The sequence below is a fragment of the Micromesistius poutassou genome (assembly GCF_964030765.1).
Source record: "Micromesistius poutassou genome assembly, chromosome: 22".
NCBI lineage: Eukaryota > Metazoa > Chordata > Actinopteri > Gadiformes > Gadidae > Micromesistius > Micromesistius poutassou.
Window position 1 is genome coordinate 3,739,362 of NC_140292.1, and position 20,090 is coordinate 3,759,451.

Here is a 20,090-nt window from a genome sequence, read left to right on the forward strand (position 1 = left end):
ATGATCTGAAGTCAGTGTTGGGGAGGGGGAGGAGAACTGTGAGAATGTGAAAGTCATGTCCGAGACCATGACTTCATCTCAAAATGTGTCTGATGCTGAAGACGAGGCCGAAACGAATACAAGATCAAGAGATAATGGTCCCAAGAAATGTTATCTTTCGGTGAAGTTAAACAACATTCTCAAGTCATAAGTGATCAAATGGAAACTCCTGCCTTTGATAAAACAGGAAGCATGAGCAGTGGCCAATGCCGCAGAGAAAAACTAAACAAAAAAAAAACCCTCCTCCTTAGAAACCTTGCTTCCATTCCCAAAACATCCAGGTACTGGAGGGGATGTCATTTCCACTACCAGACGGGGGTTGCTACTCTGTTCAACGGGGTTTGGTGATGAACTTCCGACCCTATGGGGGTTCCCAGCCCTCCTTCAGATGGTGCTGAAATGTGGGGGTGGGGAGAACCGACTTGGATGTGGATGTATGGAGGTATCCTTGCAGGTCTGACATAAGAAACTCAAACATGGGAATTAAAGAGTTATTTTGAAAGCTGGCCAGAGGAAGGGTTTTAAGGGTGTTGGGGCATTTGGGACAGCTCAGGAAGATCACGCGAGTTTGGAGTTTAGGGGTTGGATGCCATTGGCTCCTGCAGGGGATAAGGCCTGTGGACCCCAGGGATTAGATGCAGAGCATAAAGCCAGACTACCATCTTCTGGTTCAGGAACCAGAGAAACAGTTGGGGAAAAAGTGAGACAATTGAGAGCAGAATAGATCAAAAACCGTATTGGAAGGGCATGCGGTGGCCATATGCAACGCTTTGTTCGTTCCAAAGGTTTGAGGAACGGTTAACCCCATCCAGGTTTGAATATTGTTTTAATTACTTCGTATAAAACTAAAGACAGATACAAAGAAGAAAGAAAGAGGGTATGAACAACGGGGATATGACAGTGCAGGAAGTACAAAACAGGATAACACACACCAGTACACTTGTAAATGGCTATGAGAAGGAATCCACTAGAAAGGTATGATTAAAAGGTGCATGTAAACGGTAAACAGTGCATGTGGTCAAAAACCTCATTTCTTCTCTCTGATAGACTGTGGCTATAGTACAATTGCAAAATACTCAAATGTTTTTAAATAATGTGCATACATTGCAAAATATCACATCAACAGTGTGATGACTTGTTCCCTGCATACATATCCGGTTATCATCTGTAGTGACATTATGTTTAGTAGTTAGACATAGATGTAGTATCGCAAAATTCAGCAATACCATTTTTCTCCCCATAGTCACTATCTACCATTTGGACATTTGACCATACACATGGTCTTTAAATGCATTTGCTGCACATCTAAGAAGACAAACGACTTGTCTAGTTAGTGGTTAGTAAAGGATTCCATTTCCGTCATGGTCATACGAGTAAATGTATCCCAGAACAACAAGGACAGAAATAACACCTATGGTTCCCCAGAGAATAAAGGAAAAAAAACATGAGAAAGACTTGCTAAAAACATTACAAAACTAAAGTCTACCAAGTGGTAGTGGTTTTCAGGAAGAAGAGTTAAAACAAGTGTGTAGTGTGTCTGTGTCTGTGTCTGTGTGTGTGCGTGTGTGTGTGTGTGTGTGTTCGTTTATATGTGTGGCATTCCACCACTGAACCTTCCTCTAGTCATAAGGTCTCTAGACACTTCCTCTAACCAGCACAGCAAGAGGCCCTTCCAGGAAACGTATATCTGTTTGTCTCAATGTCATCATCTCACCTAGTCTTCAATCATCACACCAACACTACCACCTCACCTCACCCCCCCCCCCCTCCTTCAGATTGCTTCCTGATAAATCTGCCGATAGCATGCATGCCGATAGCATGCAAGTACAAAAAAGATATGTACTGAATGCAGTCTTATCAGGGGTCGGATTACTAGGCAATGATGTTGGGTAATGAATGGTACCAACACTCAGCTGCTTTTTGCAAAATATATGCTTGTTTCAATATATATCAATATATCAAATAATGTGTATTTAAAACTAAATGTGATATCTCAAGTTTCATTTTCCAGACTAAACAAAAACAAATCTTGATCAAGTCGTAATAGGAATTGGAAAGAGACGATATGGTGTTAATAAGTCGTGTTTCTGTTTGTTAAGGCTATGGTGACAAGACAACAGGGAAAAGTTAGAGCCACTAAAACATTTTCTTGTTTACAGACTCGATGGACCTAGCTACCCTGACCAAATCAGATATGCTCCTCACTGTAAACCCCTAATTTAGACGTTTAAAGAAAAATGTCCCGAATAACATCTTGTGATGGCGATAACGCTCAGATGAGGGGAAAGTAGTCGAGCGTAAGCTTCACTTAAAAAGCTTTGAAGCATTTCAAGTAAATGTCACAACTTGTTTGACCTAAATGCTATTTTTCTCTGGCATCTATCTTTGCATAAACAAAGTGACACATTTCCCAAGCTTTCACATTTTTCAAGTAGCGTAGAGTTAAGTAGCTAAACTATGCATTTCCAACATGAGTAATGTTTATAATATGTGCTATGTTCTAAAAGGTCATAGGCCTAATAGCAGCATATCGCTGGGTCGTATGCATTATCCTAGATTTGTTGTTTGTTGATCATATTCCCCAATATGATTTGTCAATCTGTCTGATTACAACTGAAAAAATGTGAGACATCAAACCACACTACAAAACACTAATACAAACCAGAGCACATCACACTTCTCTACACAACACCGCCCTACACTACATTAGATCAAAATCAAATCCTGTATTGCTAATTTGTCAGGTCAATTCATAGGCATGCTAACCTTGAGGGTCTGGTAAGTGTTAGCCTCCTAGTTCCACATTGTGCCTGCAGCCTGTGCACTGGGCCGACTGTATTTCTTTCTACGAACGTTTACATACAGTGCACAGAAGAATTACAAGACAAACCTTTGATGGAATGCCTTTCTAAAGTCTCCAAAAAAGGAGGGAGCAAAGGAGGAGAGGAGAAACAGATCGGAGAAGAAAGATCAGAAGCATATGCTTTCTGGATTTATGAGGCAAAGTTTGAATATGGTGGGTGTGTGTGTGTGTGTGTGTGTGTGTGTGTGTGTGTGTGTGTGTGTGTGTGTGTGTGTGTGTGTGTACATATTCATGTGTGTGCATGTGTGCGTGACACATGTGTATATGTATAAGAAGAGGCAGAAAAATAATCTTCAGATCTTCCTCAAAAGATTAACGATTCATTGACTGTAAAATAGTGCAGAATTACATTCAATGCTTTCACACTATAAATATAGGCTGTATAGATGCTGACAATAAATAAAGAATGGACACTTGCAACCGAATATAATAAAGAACCTGTTAAACTGAAGGGTGTTTTGTGTGTTTGAAAGTGTGTTATCAAATCAGTGTTGATTCATTTTAATGGCGTAACCTAGGAGTGAGCATCTGAAAAAAAGAAAGGGGAGACATAAGACATTGTGAAATAACAACAAGTCATAATAAGTAATAATTCATTGCAACATTTTCTAAGGAACATCCTCCACAAATGTGAGTCAATGAATGAGTAAAATGTTTGCTCTGCTTAGGATTCAATGGGGAGACAGACACCCATTCAGTCTGCTGTCAGATGCTACAATGAAAGAAACTGGACCTCAAAAACGTAACACTGCAAGGGTTGATGGTACAACTACCTAACGACAAACATCATGTTTCCTTTTCAATTTGAGGAGGTATAAACTTTAAAACGTAACTAAAGCCTGAGTATCAAACCTAACCTAACTGGCCCATAATGTGACTGGTTTCCGATCACTGTTTGGTAATACATGTGTGTGTGTGTGTGTGTGTGTGTGTGTGTGTGTGTGTGTGTGTGTGTGTGTGTGTGTGTGTGTGTGTGTGTGTGTTTGTGTGTGTAGGGTGTGGATGAAAAAAGACACCTAGTGAATGGAGAGAGACCGTTACATGGTGTTCATGTGTCCAGTCACAGAGTCCGTTTTTTGTGACCCAAGTCTGATTCAATCCAGATGGCTGCCTACACTCTGCAGGAAGCAAAACCAAAACCACCTGTGCACCTCTCCCTCTTTCTCTCAGTGAGGAATTCTACAGAGCTCAAACACCGCCACCGCAATATCCACCCGCAATGTGAGCCTCAGAGCCAATAGCACCACACAAAATCACTTAGTTTGGTCCTAACACCAAACGTGTTACACACGTACATAGAACAGGGGTTCCCCTTAACGCACTTATATAGACCAGAGGTTCACCTTTACACACTTATATAGACCAGGGGTTCACCTTTACACAATTATATAGACCAGGGGTTCACCTTTACACACTTATATAGACCAGGGGTTCACCTTTACACACTTATATAGACCAGGGGTTCACCTTTACACACTTATAGACCAGGGGTTCACCTTTACACACTTATATAGACCAGGGGTTCACCTTTACACACTTATATAGACCAGGGGTTCACCTTTACACACTTATAGACCAGGGGTTCACCTTTACACACTTATAGACCAGGGGTTCACCTTACAAACATATATAAAACAGGGGTTCACCTTTACACATGTATATAAAACAGGGGTTCACCTTTACACATGTATATAAAACAGGGGTTCACCTTTACACATGTATATAAAACAGGGGTTCACCTTTACGCATGTATATAAAACAGGGGTCCACCTTACACACGTATATAAAACAGGGGTCCACCTTACACACGTATATAAAATAGGGGTCCACCTTACACACGTATAAAGAATAGGGGTTCATGTTTACAGACGTATATAGAACAGGGGTTAATGTTTGCACATTTATATAGAACCAGGGTTCACATAGAAACACTTATGAATAACAGAGTTCCAAAATGTCTTCATGCTTGAACCCCCTGGCGGAGGTAATTTTAGCCAGTGAAATATTGTACAGTAGAATCTGCCATTCATTCTCATAACCCTGTCCAGAAGGGGTTCCATACCATACTAATGAAATACAAATGACAAATAGACAAGGCAGACAATACTTGTCCCTTGTGACCCAGCGTTCGATAGCCACTGATATAGATTGTAGCACGAGAAAAGCATCGTTGTCCAAATTGACAGGACACAAATAACAGGACGTGAGCAGAGTGAGTAGAGAGAGCATTAAGCAATTCAGTAAAATAACATCAACCGGCCTGATTGAAAAAACAAAAAGCTTGCAGGCAGATGAGTAACCACGAGATGTGCACAGCTAAGTTCATTACTTATAGAACCAGTGAGTAGCAAGGGAACATTGACCTGTGATGTGATGTGTGGCTGTGGATGAGGGATCTTTTGCACCTCAAGGTTGCTTTCAGACTATGAGCTGGGTGAAGAAGGTAATGGACAATTGCTTAATTAATATGATTGAGCCTCATAAAAAATTCACTGGTGAATTTTGGTGTACTGGGAGCCAATGTGAGTGAGACGAGATATACTTAATTTGGATCTGAAGCTTTGTGAACCTGTATTGATTCTCTATCCCATCTTCTTGTTGTCCTATGTAATGAAAAACATGCGCACACACATGCCTACTACTCACGCGTGCTCTCACACATACACACACACACACACACACACACACACAAACACACATGGATACTGCTCACACACTCACACAGATGCTACATACTTTTGGTCACACTCACACACATGCTCACAGACATGCTACCACAGACATACACACACACACACACACACACACACACACACACACACACACACACACATGCTTTGGCACACACACACACACACACACACACACACACACACACACACACACACACACACACACACACACACACACACACACACACACGTATTGGCACACACACACACACACACACACACACACACACACACACACACACACACACACGTATTGGCACACACACGCACGCGCGCGCACACACACACACACACACACACACACACACACACACACACACACACACACACACACACACACACAATTTATCACCAGATGCTTCTTATCTGTAACCCAATTCTCTAAAGTCGGTCACAAGCCCGCATCACATGGAGGCATCGGAGTCTCAAAGGTACAGAAAGACACACACTGCTGACTTTGGTCGGTCTTGCACGAATGCTCTGGCTTTGGGAGCCGTCCAGATATAGATTAATCGGTAGGCCTATTTCCCCTCGAGATATAAACTCCATGAACCCTGAACCCACAATCAAGGAGTCAGCGAGGCTATCATCAGCCTTCACCATGATTATTTATTACCAACACTTAATTCATCCGTCTGTACTACTGAAAGCCTACTATGTGTTACGGTAATGCATCATTCCAATCATTTAAATAGTATTTTATTGTCTCTCCAACGCAGCTGGGAAGTTATGTTATCAGACTGTGTCTCCACGACAGTCGGCCCACTTCTTTATTGTTTCATAGCATCATACAATATATTTCTAACATAACCTCGGTCTGGCCGCTGAGACTGAAATAAATGCATTAGTAGTCCTATCGTCTACCGTCGTCGTTTTAAATCAAATGGGGCGCCTGGGTTGGCACTGACACTAGCGTCCTGAATGAACCTCTGGGTGCCAGACGAGCCTCTCTCAGGAGTTGCCAAAAACTTTTGATGGCCATTGAGACACGATAGCAAAGCCACTCAACTAATGGATACCCCTTAGCTGCTTCGTCGTGCTTGACATGAATAATGTAGGCCTTATGTGTAGTGTACATCATCCATAATGCAGACTCTGTGTACACATCACATCATGTGTATCATCATCCGTGATGCCGAGCGCGCGCGGTCCGCACACAGATGCGCTCGAGACACACGAGCAGTCGGTCACTACAAGTGGCGCGAAATGTCAGCGACTTAAAACGCTCAAAAAGGAGTAACGAACGTCATTCAAACAAAGCAAGTTCTTACCTGCTGTTGCTATTGTTGTCAAAACGAAATGTCCATTGCGCTGGTCCATCTTTGACACGACACCACGGGTCTCCGGCGACCGAGGGGGGCTTCGACTCTCCGTATGACGCAGGGTGTTCGACACCAGATGTAAGTCGAACGAGCTGAATGCGAGCGGTGTTGGACACTAGATTGAAGCCTTGTCGAGCCGAATGAGAGGGTGTTCAACACCAGACGCACGTCTTAAGTTAGCTGAATGAGAGGGTGTTCAACCCCAGACGCACGTCTTAACTTAGTTAGCTGAATGACAGGGTCTATTATAACGTCAGATACAAGCCGTCACGTCTGAATGATGACAGGACGAGCTCGAGGGCATTTCCTTCCCCTCTTCTTAGTGAGCGCCGACCGAGCCGTGAACGGTGTTAAATCCCTTTTTCCAAAGTCGAAGCTTGTGTGGTGTGCCTTATTCCATATGCCCGTTTAAATCCTGCGTGTAGGCTGCGGTGTGCTGTCCAGAGAGAGTTAGCCTACAGTGCGGACCAGAGGAGGATGGCCAGTGAGAGAGTCATGATGAGGAGCACTCTACTACTACAGAAGGGAGTGGAGGGCTTGGTCTCTGCCAACCCATGGGAAAATCTTACCAGTCACAAAAAAGCAGGGTGGACATATCTGGAAAGTCGAAAGTCACATATATGGAGGGGGGAATAAAACGTGGGCATGTGGTGTTTTATGAATAACCAGTCTCTGTCAGTTTTTCCTTAAAGAGAGCAATCAGCTCTTTGCCATCCAAAAATAACTTAGATCCACTGTAATGTCAAACATGTGCCTAATGTATTGTGTTATAGTGGCTCAGGCAGCAAGGCACAACTTTTCTCCCTGTAGAAATGTTTTACAAAGTCCTTCTTTTAGTAAATAGTAATAACAATCTGTCTAAAAGCTTTGTTCCATCTTGGCTGTCAGTATTTCTATTTTTGCTTTTTTATTGTCCTACTGTACCAACTGTACACACACGCACACACATCATTTACTTAAATGAGGTTGACAGATTCTGCCATACAACATTCTCTCTATGCCTCTCCATTTTTCTCTCTCTCTCTCTCTCTCCCTCACTCTCTTTTTCTCTCTGATTACAGGATGTGAATGTGTACACACACAGAGGACAATTTGGATGCCGCAAAGATGACTGGGTTGTGGCTATAAGGGCAATCAATCCCCAGTATGTTCTAATGTACTTAGTTACTGTAGTATGTGAGACAAGTTGTAGTTTTCTTATGGAGTACACCATACATAGCCTGGACCAAGCCAAGAGAGTAATCACCCATTGAGTCCTCTCTCCTCAGGCAACACGCAGCTTCTAAGGAATCTCTAATGTATACAAACTGAGTGCGTTTGTGCATGAACGTATGTTAGCTTACAGCTTTCAGTAAACAACTAGTATACCTGTCCAAAACAGAGTTTTCCTACCTTTTATTGAAAGAGTAACACACACTGTCTACACAGCCCATTTAAACATTGGTACTTTAAATTATTTTATCCTTTTAGTTTTTATATAATTGATAAATATGTCAACCAAATAAAATTGATGCTGTTCCCTTTTCCCTTGAAACAAATCAGTTCATATTTGAAGAATAACTGACTGTATAATCTTTATTTAGGTTTACATTTTGGACATAATTATAGTTAATCTTAGTCATATAGACAAAAAAGTATTTTGACAGTTCTAGTGATTGTTACAGTGAAGTTATTTTAAATTAATGTAATGTTTATACAGAGATATAACGTTAAAATTATATCTCAGTAAACAATCTACTTTTACGGAAGAGAAGTGCATCTTTTTTGACCCATAGAAAGCTGTGTTGCTTGCCATATAAGGACATGTTTACCATTGGCTTACAACTTCCTTCATGCATCCTTGTATCCTGAAACTGAAGTTGTGGACAAAATATATAGACTTCCCTTCACGTAAAAAACGGTACCGTAGCATCATGTGCTAAAGCCTTACAGTTGTGTGCCGTAGAATTGACCTTGTGTTGCCACTACACACTTCTGCTGCATTTGAGCTCTGCTGTCAAGTCTGAGGTAAAACAGATCCATCCCTGCTTATTCCTGTTTGAAGAGACCAGCTCCCGATTGGGGCCCACGCTCTAACATTAACCAGACTCTTAGGAAATATTCGGATCAAAAGTAAATAGCTAAGCCTTCTTTACTGTCTTGTTCTCTTTTATCTTTTTCGATCATCAGATCCACTTTTTGTAATCTAAAAATGGATACCATACCCTCAGCACAGAAGGGGTGAGAACACTTAGTTCTAGAGTTTCATCCATATAGCTGTCAATCTAAATAAGCCCTGAATCCTAACAACCACAACTAAAATCTCCATCAGCCCTTTGCTTTTCATATGTATATTCTGAACCAAATAAGTGGTCACGTGTTATAATATATCTTATTATACATATCAAGACCATTATAACAGTTTGAATAATGACCTGTAGGTTCGTAAATAGTAGACGGTTGTTTGACTCCGGCCTTTTAATTTATGGGGCTAGGCTCACATGCTAGAGTATTTACCAATTCACTTAATGCGAGACACATACACCAACACACACACACACACACATACGCACACATCAGTGTGTCCCCCCCCCCCCCTCCCCCACACTCTAATTCCAAATAAGGCAGCAGCGTTAGCATTTAGCTTGGCAGAGCCTGTTTTCAATATAACTCACATGCACATCCCCAAGACAGGGCAGCTAATCCGAAACATGGAGGACAATTAGAGACCTCTTTAGTGTCTTCAGCTCTGAAGCTTGACCTCACCACCATCACCACCACCACCACCAACATCCCCATCTCCAGTCTCCTGAGGTCTACCACAGAGGTCATGACCCCTGACTCTGTCAACACAGCCCCTCATGATGTTGGGGTTTGAACCCCCGACGACTGAGTTCTCCGTGTCCCCTAAAGGCAAGCTGGGGGGCCACCTCTGATGCCCTTTCTTTTTTTCTGCAAAAGTATGTGGGGGAAGAATCCTTAATACTGATGCAGTCATGTGGTCATGTCATTCCCATTCACCATAACAAGGGCCTGGGTTGATTTGTTTGGTTTCTCCCCTGTCATGCACGGTGATACACTTATGATCTCATGGTGTGTGTGTTAGGTTTATTTGATTTATTTGCTTTTGTTACAAAAAAAGTGCAATGGTGATTGGTGTATATCACACGCACCAGAGACAGTATGTTAAGGCAAGAGAATAGTGGGGATGTTCAAATATATGTTTATCTATTTCTGTCTCTCTGTTGTCCCCCAACTGTTGGCAAAATCCATAAAATACATGTATATCTTTCATTCAGTTTGGACAATTTGAGCTCTCCTGGAAAACTCCCATTTGCCTCCATTGATGATTATTTAGTATGGACAGTTTGAGTTCTAACTTCTCTAACCTGAAATGCTCAAAATTTACTCCCACTGATGATTACTAAGTATGGGGCATGGGCCATGATTGTACAACAACTTTATCAAATAACAGCAAAAAATATATATCTGCATAAAAAAATATGTATTCTGTACAATACATGAAATTATGTACACTACATTCTATTATGGTATAGTTCTCCTTTCGGGGCATTCACACAGCACAGTGGGACCATAAATACATAAGTGCATAAAAGCAAGCCTAAAAGGGAGCATTAAGGCGTGTGTGTGTGTGTGTGTGTGTGTGTGTGTGTGTGTGTGTGTGTGTGTGTGTGTGTGTGTGTGTGTGTGTGAATATGTGCGTTTACCGCCTTTCTTCATTCTGGAGAACATGGCGTGTCGATCAATGGCCATGACTTTGACCTCTTCTGACCCGAATCCAATGTTTCCAGTTAGCTTCGGTTAGCACCCCTGCTAGCCCCACCCACGCTGGTAAAGAAAATACACCACAACCAGAGGTCAATGCCCGGTGATCTGCTTGATCCTCACTGGCTTGGTGTTCAGAGACATTGCTGACCTCTCCGCTCAATTTGTTAATACGACTTCTGGTGGAGCAGTGAAAGAATCAGCGTGGGTCTCTACGACCCGTATAATATCGAGGTATGTTTTGTTTAGTTATTTTAGTCACTGAACTTTTGTCTTATCTTTATATATGTTGATATACTAGTGTACCATATGATTATTCATGATCCCTGTCCGACAATGTCTCTAAGACCAATCATTTGCTCTGAGGAATGTCCTTCATACCTTATTGACTGATCCCACAGTGGAACGTAGTGTTAGATTTTAAACATTGCACTTAACTTTTTTTTTGTGCTATGTGTGCGTGTCAGCTTGAACTTCAGAAGACTCTGGGGTTTTGGCTATGTGTGTGTGTGTGTGCGTGTGCGTGTGCGTGTGTGCGTGTGTGTGTGTGTGTGTGTGTGTGTGGTGAAGGGGTCTCATTGTTAAAAGCTTCCTGCAGCTATGGGCTGGGGGACAGAAGAGGAAAGGGAGGCTCTCTGTTTATATTCTTGTTTGCTTGAAAGTTACCATAAATTACAGTAAGTTTCAATAAGTTACCATAAATTACCAAAAGTAACAAAATGTTACAATAAGTTACAATATGCATTCTACATAACTACCCTAGCAAGTCAGGATTACTTGGAATGCTTAGAGTAATTGTTATGATATATCATTTGCTAAACATTTTTACTACTATTTTTACTACTTTTACTACATTTTACTACTTAAACATGCTCAGAGAGAAGCATTACCACTTTCAATTAGTATGAAACAGAACATGAAACAAGTGTAGAAATGAAAGACACATGTCATTCAAACGAATGCATTTTATGCACGTCTAACATTCATCTTGACAGGTTGTGACTTGTGGACAATGTGCCCTACACACAGTAGAGGGCGTTCAGTAAGTTTTCCCTACGTTCTCTCCATAATGTGTACGGTTCTATTACAGCCATGTGTGACCTCATTTTCTTTGGATATCATTTAGGCCACCATAGTGTGGGGGACAATGAAGTGGTACTTCCTCTGATTGTACAGCAGTAGAACAGTCTTGACATCACAGTCATTCTTTCATTCTTTCTTCACTCTTCAGCCAGGACACTTTTATCCAAAGTCTCTTACAGTTAATTCTCCAATATTCCGTTAAGGAGTTAGGTAAGAGGTTATGGCATCTTGGTCATGGATGCCTACAGGTTAGGAATGGATGCAGCAGGGAACGAACGAACAATCTTTAGATGGGAGAGAAATTGAACAGCAAAATCCTTTGTTTCAATGTTGCAATGCAGGAGCTCTATCCCCGAGTGTGTGTGGAGATGGCTGGTTTAACCTGTGCAACAGGTGTGCAGCCTCCCTCAGCCCCAGAGCCCAATTTGACCAGGTGAGGCTGCTTAAACCAGCCATTATCCACACATACTCCTCAGACAATATTGTTGACACACACACACACACACACACACACACACACACACACACACACACACACACACACACACACACACACACACACACACACACACACACTCCAAAACGTAGGTATTCATATTCAAGGTAAAGGACATGAAATGGATATCCTAATGCTCTCTCTTATCCTCAAATTCCAGAACCACACCATCTTTGCTTCCATGTCAACCGCTGAGTTCAGCTTCCATAACAGCTCTCTGAGGGGGCCGGATAGCCTGCAGAACACCCCAGATGTGGCCACTTATCTCCCTCATCATCACCATCCAACTCAGGCCCCCTTCCTTAGATTTCAGAGTTTAGACTTAATTTCCTTTCATTATTGGGAAAAGAAGCTGCTAAAACTGGGTCAGATACCGTGAATACGAATAAACCTGGAAATAAATTCAAACTACCAATTATTTTTTTCTGTAATCCTCCTGGAAAGACACAGGCTAAGGTAAATCACCGAAAGGATAGTTCCCATAACAAAAAGCTCTTTGAGTACATTTCTGTGTACATTTTGTGCTACCCCTGTGTGTGTTTATGTATATGTGTGTGTGTGTATGTTTCTGCATGTGTGTGTGTGCACGTACGTGTGTGTGTGTGTGTGTGTGCATGAGTGTGCGTGCGTGTGTGTGCTGAGGGTGTGCGTGCGTGCGTCTGTGTGTGTGTGTGTGTGTGTGTGTGTGTGTGAGTGCATGCGTGTGCATGTGTGTGCTTGTGTGTGCGTGTGTGTGTGTGAATGTGTGTGTGTGCGTGTGTTCCAGTCCTGAACATTTCCACCGGCAGAGGAGGACAGGCACTACGGGTCACCCCCGTGTCCACTCCAGAGACAGGAAATGGCTCCAACGTGGCTGTGAGTGAGGCCTTATTGAATCCCCCGGGGCTGATTCAGGCCTCCTCTCAGCGCTGGAACACCAGGTTCATTGAGCAGAAATGAAGTTAAGTGAAACACACCGACGAAGATGTATGGCTCTGGAGGGACTGTAGGAAGAGCCTGCGAGATCGCACAGATGTTGGAGTCTATTATTAGCGTCGCTAAATAATGCACTGACAGACTGTGTCAATATTTGATTTAGTCTGAGGTTTTTATTTTTTGGGCAACAGAAAGTAGCTTACTTATTGTTTTAGTTTTGGTAAACAATATGAACGTCATTCCGAGCGAAAGCCAAACAAACAGCATCGAAGGTGGAGGAAATCCATTGCACTAATCAAAATAAATAGGCTCACAGATTTGTCATTTTTACATCAGATTTTTCCACACAAAGGAATTGTAATCAACAAAAATATTAATATAATAAATCTTATATAACATATAAAATCAACAATTGCACTACAATTTTCCAAACATGTAGCCTAACTTCACAAAATCCAAACACAGAAGTCAGTAGGAAGATATTCGCTCATGGATTGTTTCCAGAGTCGTTTTGGAGGCACCTTGTGTATCTTGTCTCTCTCTTGGATGGCTTGCAAATATTCTACGTACAAGGTCTTAAAGTTGGTTTGTACCACTTGGCTCTGAGAGAGAGAGAGAGAGAGAGAGAGAGAGAGAGAGAGAGAGAGAGAGAGAGAGAGAGAGAGAGAGAGAGAGAGAGAGAGAGAGAGGGGGGGGGGGGTGGCCTTATTGAGGAAATTAAAGAGGAAATTAGCCAGAAGGAAGGTTAAATCGTGCAAATCGAGAAGCATCACCCATGTTTAAGGGGTAAAGGGCTTAAAGGCAAAGCATGCATGGATTTCCTGTCGCTCGCTCCCTATTTGCTAAAAACAAGGAAAGAAAGAAAGAAATTGGCAAAAGGCCATTTGTATCTTTGCCAAAATAATTTCCTGATCGAGCAAAGTTGCTGATGGAAACACCCTTGGTGAGACAGTAAAAAAACAATTAATGATAAGAGTCCATTGTAGCGCAAATGTAGGTTGAATGAGTTGCAGTCAAAGCAACAAAGCATGACTATATTGACCAAAATATGATGTTCATTCTTCACACATGGCCAAGAATGGTGTACATAGCTAAAAATCTGCACAGAAAACGGAATGGTACAATACCAGTCGGGTTTGTCAAGTCAATCAAACTCAAATAAACCTTAAGTTTAAACAGAATGTTACTTGCATAAAATTATGATTTTGAACCATCATTTCAAATATTTGGGGTTAACCCCAGCCTGACTTTTCAGAGCCATCCAAGCGCGTCATGGAAAGTGCAGGCGTGCATCTATCCCAGGACACAATATATATATTTTACTGATCTTCCAAACAGGACAGAATTAATGGACTCCTGTCCAACTACTGCTGTCATGCTCGGAATGAAACAGGACAATATGGCGTTGAAGAGTGATGTTCCTGCAGTGTAAACTAGATTAGGCCTATATCTTGTTGCCGAACCACTCTCTTTCTTTCTTTCTTTCTTCCTTTCTAACATGTCCCAACACTGTCTCTCTACCAGGCCCCTACGTCTGATATGTAATTAAATTAGATTAGATTAGATTGTTGATGTTGTTGTTATTGAAAACCCAATATTTCTTTAATTTGTTACCACATTATCGTCTTCAGCACTGTTATTTTCTGTATCATGAGCCATTTCATCAAACAATCTGTAGTCCTTGTCTCTCGCTTTAACCTTTAGCCCACATTCTTGAGAGGCTTTGTGAGACCATCCAGTGTTCGCTGCAATGAATGGTATCTGTAATCCTTATAACTATAATAATAATACTATGATCTGCAGAGAGAAACCGAACATGAACTCGAGATCGGGATGGTCTCATGATGACATTCGTATCGTGAGGAATATGGTTGGTGACGTTACTTAAGAGGGAACGGTCTTCTGTCGTCAGACTGCCACCGTGTGGTAAATAGTTAGAATTGCGTTTTCACGTCCCTGTTGTTATTATTTTTTACTGCATTTTTGCAGAATTTAATTATATTATTCGCAAACGGAATAGGAATAAAGTAATGATACAAACATAATATATGCATTAGGCCTTGTTATAATAGTAACGAGGAAACGGTATGGATAATTAACTTAAATGAGTCAAATGAAAAATACGGGCGTCCAAAAAATAATTGTGTGGAAATGCGAAATCAAAACGAGGAATGATAAGTGGACGATGCTGTAGAACACGATGGACGATATAGATGACGACGTGGTTTGACGTAGAACAAACAACTATTTTACGTCATCCGCTGCCTCCATGTTGTTCAGGAAGTGAAAAGGGATACTGTACAGAACTCTGACAGTAATCTCGCTGGCGCTTATCATAATTAAGCAGCTCTATCTCCGACCGATCTCACTCATTTCAACGTTTTTGTGACACAACACAACCAGCAGCCGGTTCCACTGCTTGCCGATTTCGTGGGGGGCTACTGATCGTTTGGGATCACAAGTTATGACTTCCCTCACAAAGAGAACTTCAGGCCTGGTGCAGCGGAAGACCGAGGCGCATCGTAATGCCGAGAAGGAGCGAGGGTCCGACGAAGAGGAGGACGAAGCTCGACGCGTGGACGACGAAGACGACGACAAGGGGGACGCGAAAGACACCCGACTCACACTAATGGAAGAAGTATTGCTCCTGGGCCTCAAAGACCGAGAGGTAGCTGTTCGTTTCCCACAGGTTATCGTAGCGTCCCTGCTGCAAGGTAGAAGGAGCTCCGCCAAAGTAAAACACATTGGCCGGGGGATTTCTTAAAAAGTTGTTTCGGTTTTTGTGGTGCATGATGTTATTCTACAGTCGATGACCAGGAATAATGCAGGGTGCGCTTACGTGAAGCGGATACTCTTGTCAACACGTCAGCTAACAATGTTGATTTTCCTCTCCCAAGGGTTACACGTCCTTCTGGAATGACTGCATCTCTTCGGGTCTGCGGGGCTGCATGCTGATAGAGCTGGCCTTGAGGGGACGACTGCAGCTAGAAGCGTGTGGAATGAGGAGAAAGAGTCTGCTTGCACGGAAGGCGAGTTATTTTGTTGTACACGGTTGTCATTAACATCGCTGCGTCCAAGAATCCTGGGGATTTATTTCCCCTGAATGTGACCAGAGCTGGTTATGGTGACCAGAGCTGGTTAGGGTCCTAATCCCGCCACTACTAGCACAGCACTTTGCCTGAGTTCCATGTAAGATGAGGAATATCCCGTTGCTGTCCTAAACATGCACTCACCACCAATCTAAATAAAACACTGTGCTGCATATGAAAATATCCCAAAATTTTAGTAAAAATGTAATCTGGCAGTTTTATTTCCAGGGAAGTAACTGGACTAAAAAACTGTTTCAGTTGAGTCAGTTGATGCATTTTTAATATCAAATTTAAACTTTGTGAGCAAGTTATGTCTACCTTTTCCAAAAAAAAAGATACGTCATTAAAATTGCCCGGGCTGAGGGTGAATGTGTGTGTTGAACTCCGTGGGTTGTCGTTTTTTGAGCAGGTAATCTGTAAATCCGACGCCCCGACCGGAGACATGTTACTGGATGAAGCCCTAAAACACATTAAAGACACGCAGCCTCCAGAGACTGTACAGAGCTGGATAGAGCTACTGAGTGGTAAGAGATATAAGCCTGAACACACAGCCATAAAGCCACATCTTATGTTATCTTATGTTGAACATCATGAGTAAACAATATTAAAGTTCTCTTTGTCATCCGATCTGAGTCAACTTCCCGTTGAAGTGACAAATATCAAAACAAATGTCTGTCCTGCTGCCGTAGGAGAGACATGGAATCCTCTGAAGCTGCACTACCAGCTGAGGAACGTGAGAGAACGGCTGGCCAAGAACCTGGTGGAGAAAGGGGTTCTCACCACTGAGAAACAGAACTTCCTGCTGTTCGACATGACGACGCATCCGCTCACAAATAACACACTCAAGCAGGTGAGACTGGAGAAGCACGTTGAGGTGTCATTCAAAAAGATGTGTGTTATAATGATGCCAAGGTATATTTCTATAGCACCTTTTTAAAACTAAGTGTACAAAGTGCACTTAACATGCTTAATTGTTTTAAAAGACAAATATTAACAGCTATCGATCAATGGAGAAGGGTACATGTAAACAAGAGCACTAGCGGGTCAAGGGAGGAGGGCAGCGATCAATTAATCAATGAACCTGATTGCCTGCATTTGCAGAAAATCGATTGACAAAAAAGTATTCTGTTCTGTGTTTCGCCCGCCTGGACTTTCCGTTCCGAAGCGACTGGTGAAGAAGGTTCAGGAATCGGTTCTGGAGAAGTGGGTGAACGACCCGCAGCGCATGGACCGAAGGGTGCTGGCCCTGATCCTCCTGGCCCACTCCTCGGACGTGCTGGAGAACGCCTTCGCCCCGCTGCCGGACGAGCAGTTTGACCTGGGCATGACGCGAGTGCGTGGCCTCCTGGAGCTGGAGCCCGAGACGGAAAGCGCCAAGCCCAACGCCAACGAGTTGATGTGGGCCGTGGTGGCGGCGTTTACAAAATGAAAAAAAAAACACCGTTTTTTTTTTCGAGATCGATCGCAGGATCTTGTGTATAATAATAATAACGATGATGATAATAATGTTGATAATACTATTCTATCGGTGGGCAGAGTTCACTAACTTGAGGACGATCGGTTGGGTTGGTTGGGCTGCTGTTTTGTAGAAGCCGTTGGCGATGCTAGAGACCTACTGTAGGATCTTTTGTTTGTTTCTTTTGGTGGCGGGAAAAACCGTGAGTGTTTTGGGGGCGGGGGGAGGGCGAGGAGGTGGCTGCTTCAGCACTGTGGGGTCTGAGGTCTGTGTTGGAGGACATTGGACATAATGAATGAATGAATGAATTCCGACATGTGTCTCTGAGCCCCACAGTAAGCTGGCTATGACCGTAGGAAGGGGGGGGGGGGATCGCAAACCACACACACACACATGAAGATTTTACAGAGAGGAAACGCCATATAATTTATATTTATATATAATTACAAAGTCCATAGTCCCTTTCATCATCTCTCTCTCTACTTGTATATTTTGTTATGATATACTTAAACGATGGTTATGGGTAACCTCACTTGGGAATTTTCACACGGAAGCCATCCTCAACTTGAGAATATGATATAGCTATATATGTGTAATTTGATAAGGGTACATCCTCTTTTCTACAAATTATGGGGAGTCTTCCATTTTTTTTGTTACTTTTGTTAAAATTGAGTCCCTTACCATTTATTTCCAGTCAGTAGCCACAAGGTTCGACACATTGAGCGCTTTGAACATTGTGTTGTATGGTCAGTTTTAGAAAATCACATCTAGACAAATGTAGATTGTGATTTTTGCCTGCATAATTGTCCTTGTAATTACTGTTAAGATGATACTCAAGATTCCCATGGAAATAAATTCAGCAAAAATAAGAAGACATGACGTATCCCAAAAAAGGAATCTCAAACAAGCATCCCGTTGATATCTTGGAGTATGGATCACAATAACTTTGATCACACAAGTGTATTGATAGTGGTTGTTAATCAATCAGACTGTTTCTTTGTTTTTCTTCAGTCTGGTTTTATGCTTTTTTTGTTTTTTTCCATATTGGGATGTTGGGATATTGGGTCTCTTTCCATATTGGGATTTTTTTGTTTTCATCTTTGATGCAGATTCGCCCATGTATTGATAATCACCGTAGTGTGCGGTTTTTCTTGCACATAACAAGAGGTCCAAAGAACGCCTGGTCATTGACTAAATATATATATATAAGTAAATATAAGTACAAAAGATCATGCATGCTCTTGGTGGACCTATTAGGGATCTGATTGTGGATGTAGCAACAGTGGAGGGAAGACTTGTATGAAGTAATTGTATGTGTACAACAAAATGACATTTAATGAAGAAATCGATGTTCTCTCCTATTCTGTCCTAATTTCTATGCTTTTCTACCACAGAGAATAAAATATGGATCCTTTAAGTGCCTGACTTTATAAACCGCTTGCTGTTGTCATTCTCTATCATGACTTGATGTTAGTAATCGGTTATTATATTGGTTAATATTTATGTACCTTCTTAACTACAGCTCACACTTTTGTTCAGACTAACTGCTGCCATCAGTTTTATTCAAAAGTATGTGAAATTAACAGTGATTCAAAATGTAAAAGATTGCAGAAGTGAAAATACCAAAAGCTATTGATTAAACATTTATTAGCAGCTAAAAGTGTAGAGTTGACAACAAATCAGCTTGCTCTTTAGTTTCATATAGATGAAAAGCAATTGTTCTGTTATGTCCAATTTCCAAGAAGAAATATTCTTGACAAAGCGTCCAATATCTTCTGCTTGGAAGATGTGTTTGTGTGACTTCAAACAACAGTCTTCATGTTGTTTTTCTTCTCCCTTCCACATGCTGGTACTTTCCACCAGGGACTCGTGGGTCTGAACTATCATCTCACACCTTAAGCCTTCCACTTCCCAGCCATTGCCTGTCGTGAGAGGGGGATCTAAACAAGGTGATGGAATCCAAATTCCCATTCTCCAAAGACATGGGGGGAGGGGTGTGTCCAGTTAATGGGGAACCCCCGCCTCTTCTTCCTCTTCTTCTAGAAAGAGCGATTATCATAACCGCATATTGCATCACTGACACTGACAAGTCGATGCTGGCATCTTCATTAGTATTTGGTGATGTTCTTGTAATGTAACAGCATTTCCAGCAGTTTGTATCTCCAATGAAGACGGTCGCCGAAATTACGTAGCTTGTACGCACATTCAACAACATGAGCGCTGTATTCTGGGAAAACAGAGAATGACGCAACATAAGTGACTATAATATATACATACATTCAGAAGATTAATAAGTAAACCATTCAAGAAAGACGGAGAAATATCAGAAG

At 42.0% G+C, this 20,090-nt stretch overlaps 2 protein-coding genes across 2 annotated transcripts in view; one reads left to right on the forward strand and one right to left on the reverse strand.

Annotated features, from left to right (window-relative positions):
* LOC311367326 (integrin alpha-1-like) overlaps window positions 1-7,398 on the reverse strand; it is a 40,744-nt gene extending 33,346 nt beyond the window's left edge. Inside the window, exon 1 of the mRNA XM_084486150.1 lies at window positions 6,906-7,398. Coding sequence (XP_084342276.1) covers window positions 6,906-6,954 — 49 coding nt within the window. The 5' untranslated portion in view covers window positions 6,955-7,398. The remainder of the gene's footprint in view (window positions 1-6,905) is intronic.
* An 8,109-nt stretch (window positions 7,399-15,507) lies between these two features.
* On the forward strand, window positions 15,508-19,187 carry LOC311367396 (Golgi phosphoprotein 3-like). Its single transcript, XM_084486231.1, has 5 exons — window positions 15,508-15,883; window positions 16,113-16,244; window positions 16,714-16,828; window positions 16,994-17,154; window positions 17,470-19,187. Exons 1-5 carry the CDS (start codon window positions 15,680-15,682, stop codon window positions 17,731-17,733), a joined length of 876 nt encoding a protein of 291 aa, XP_084342357.1. The 5' UTR covers window positions 15,508-15,679; the 3' UTR covers window positions 17,734-19,187.
* The last annotated feature ends 903 nt before the right edge of the window (window positions 19,188-20,090 follow it).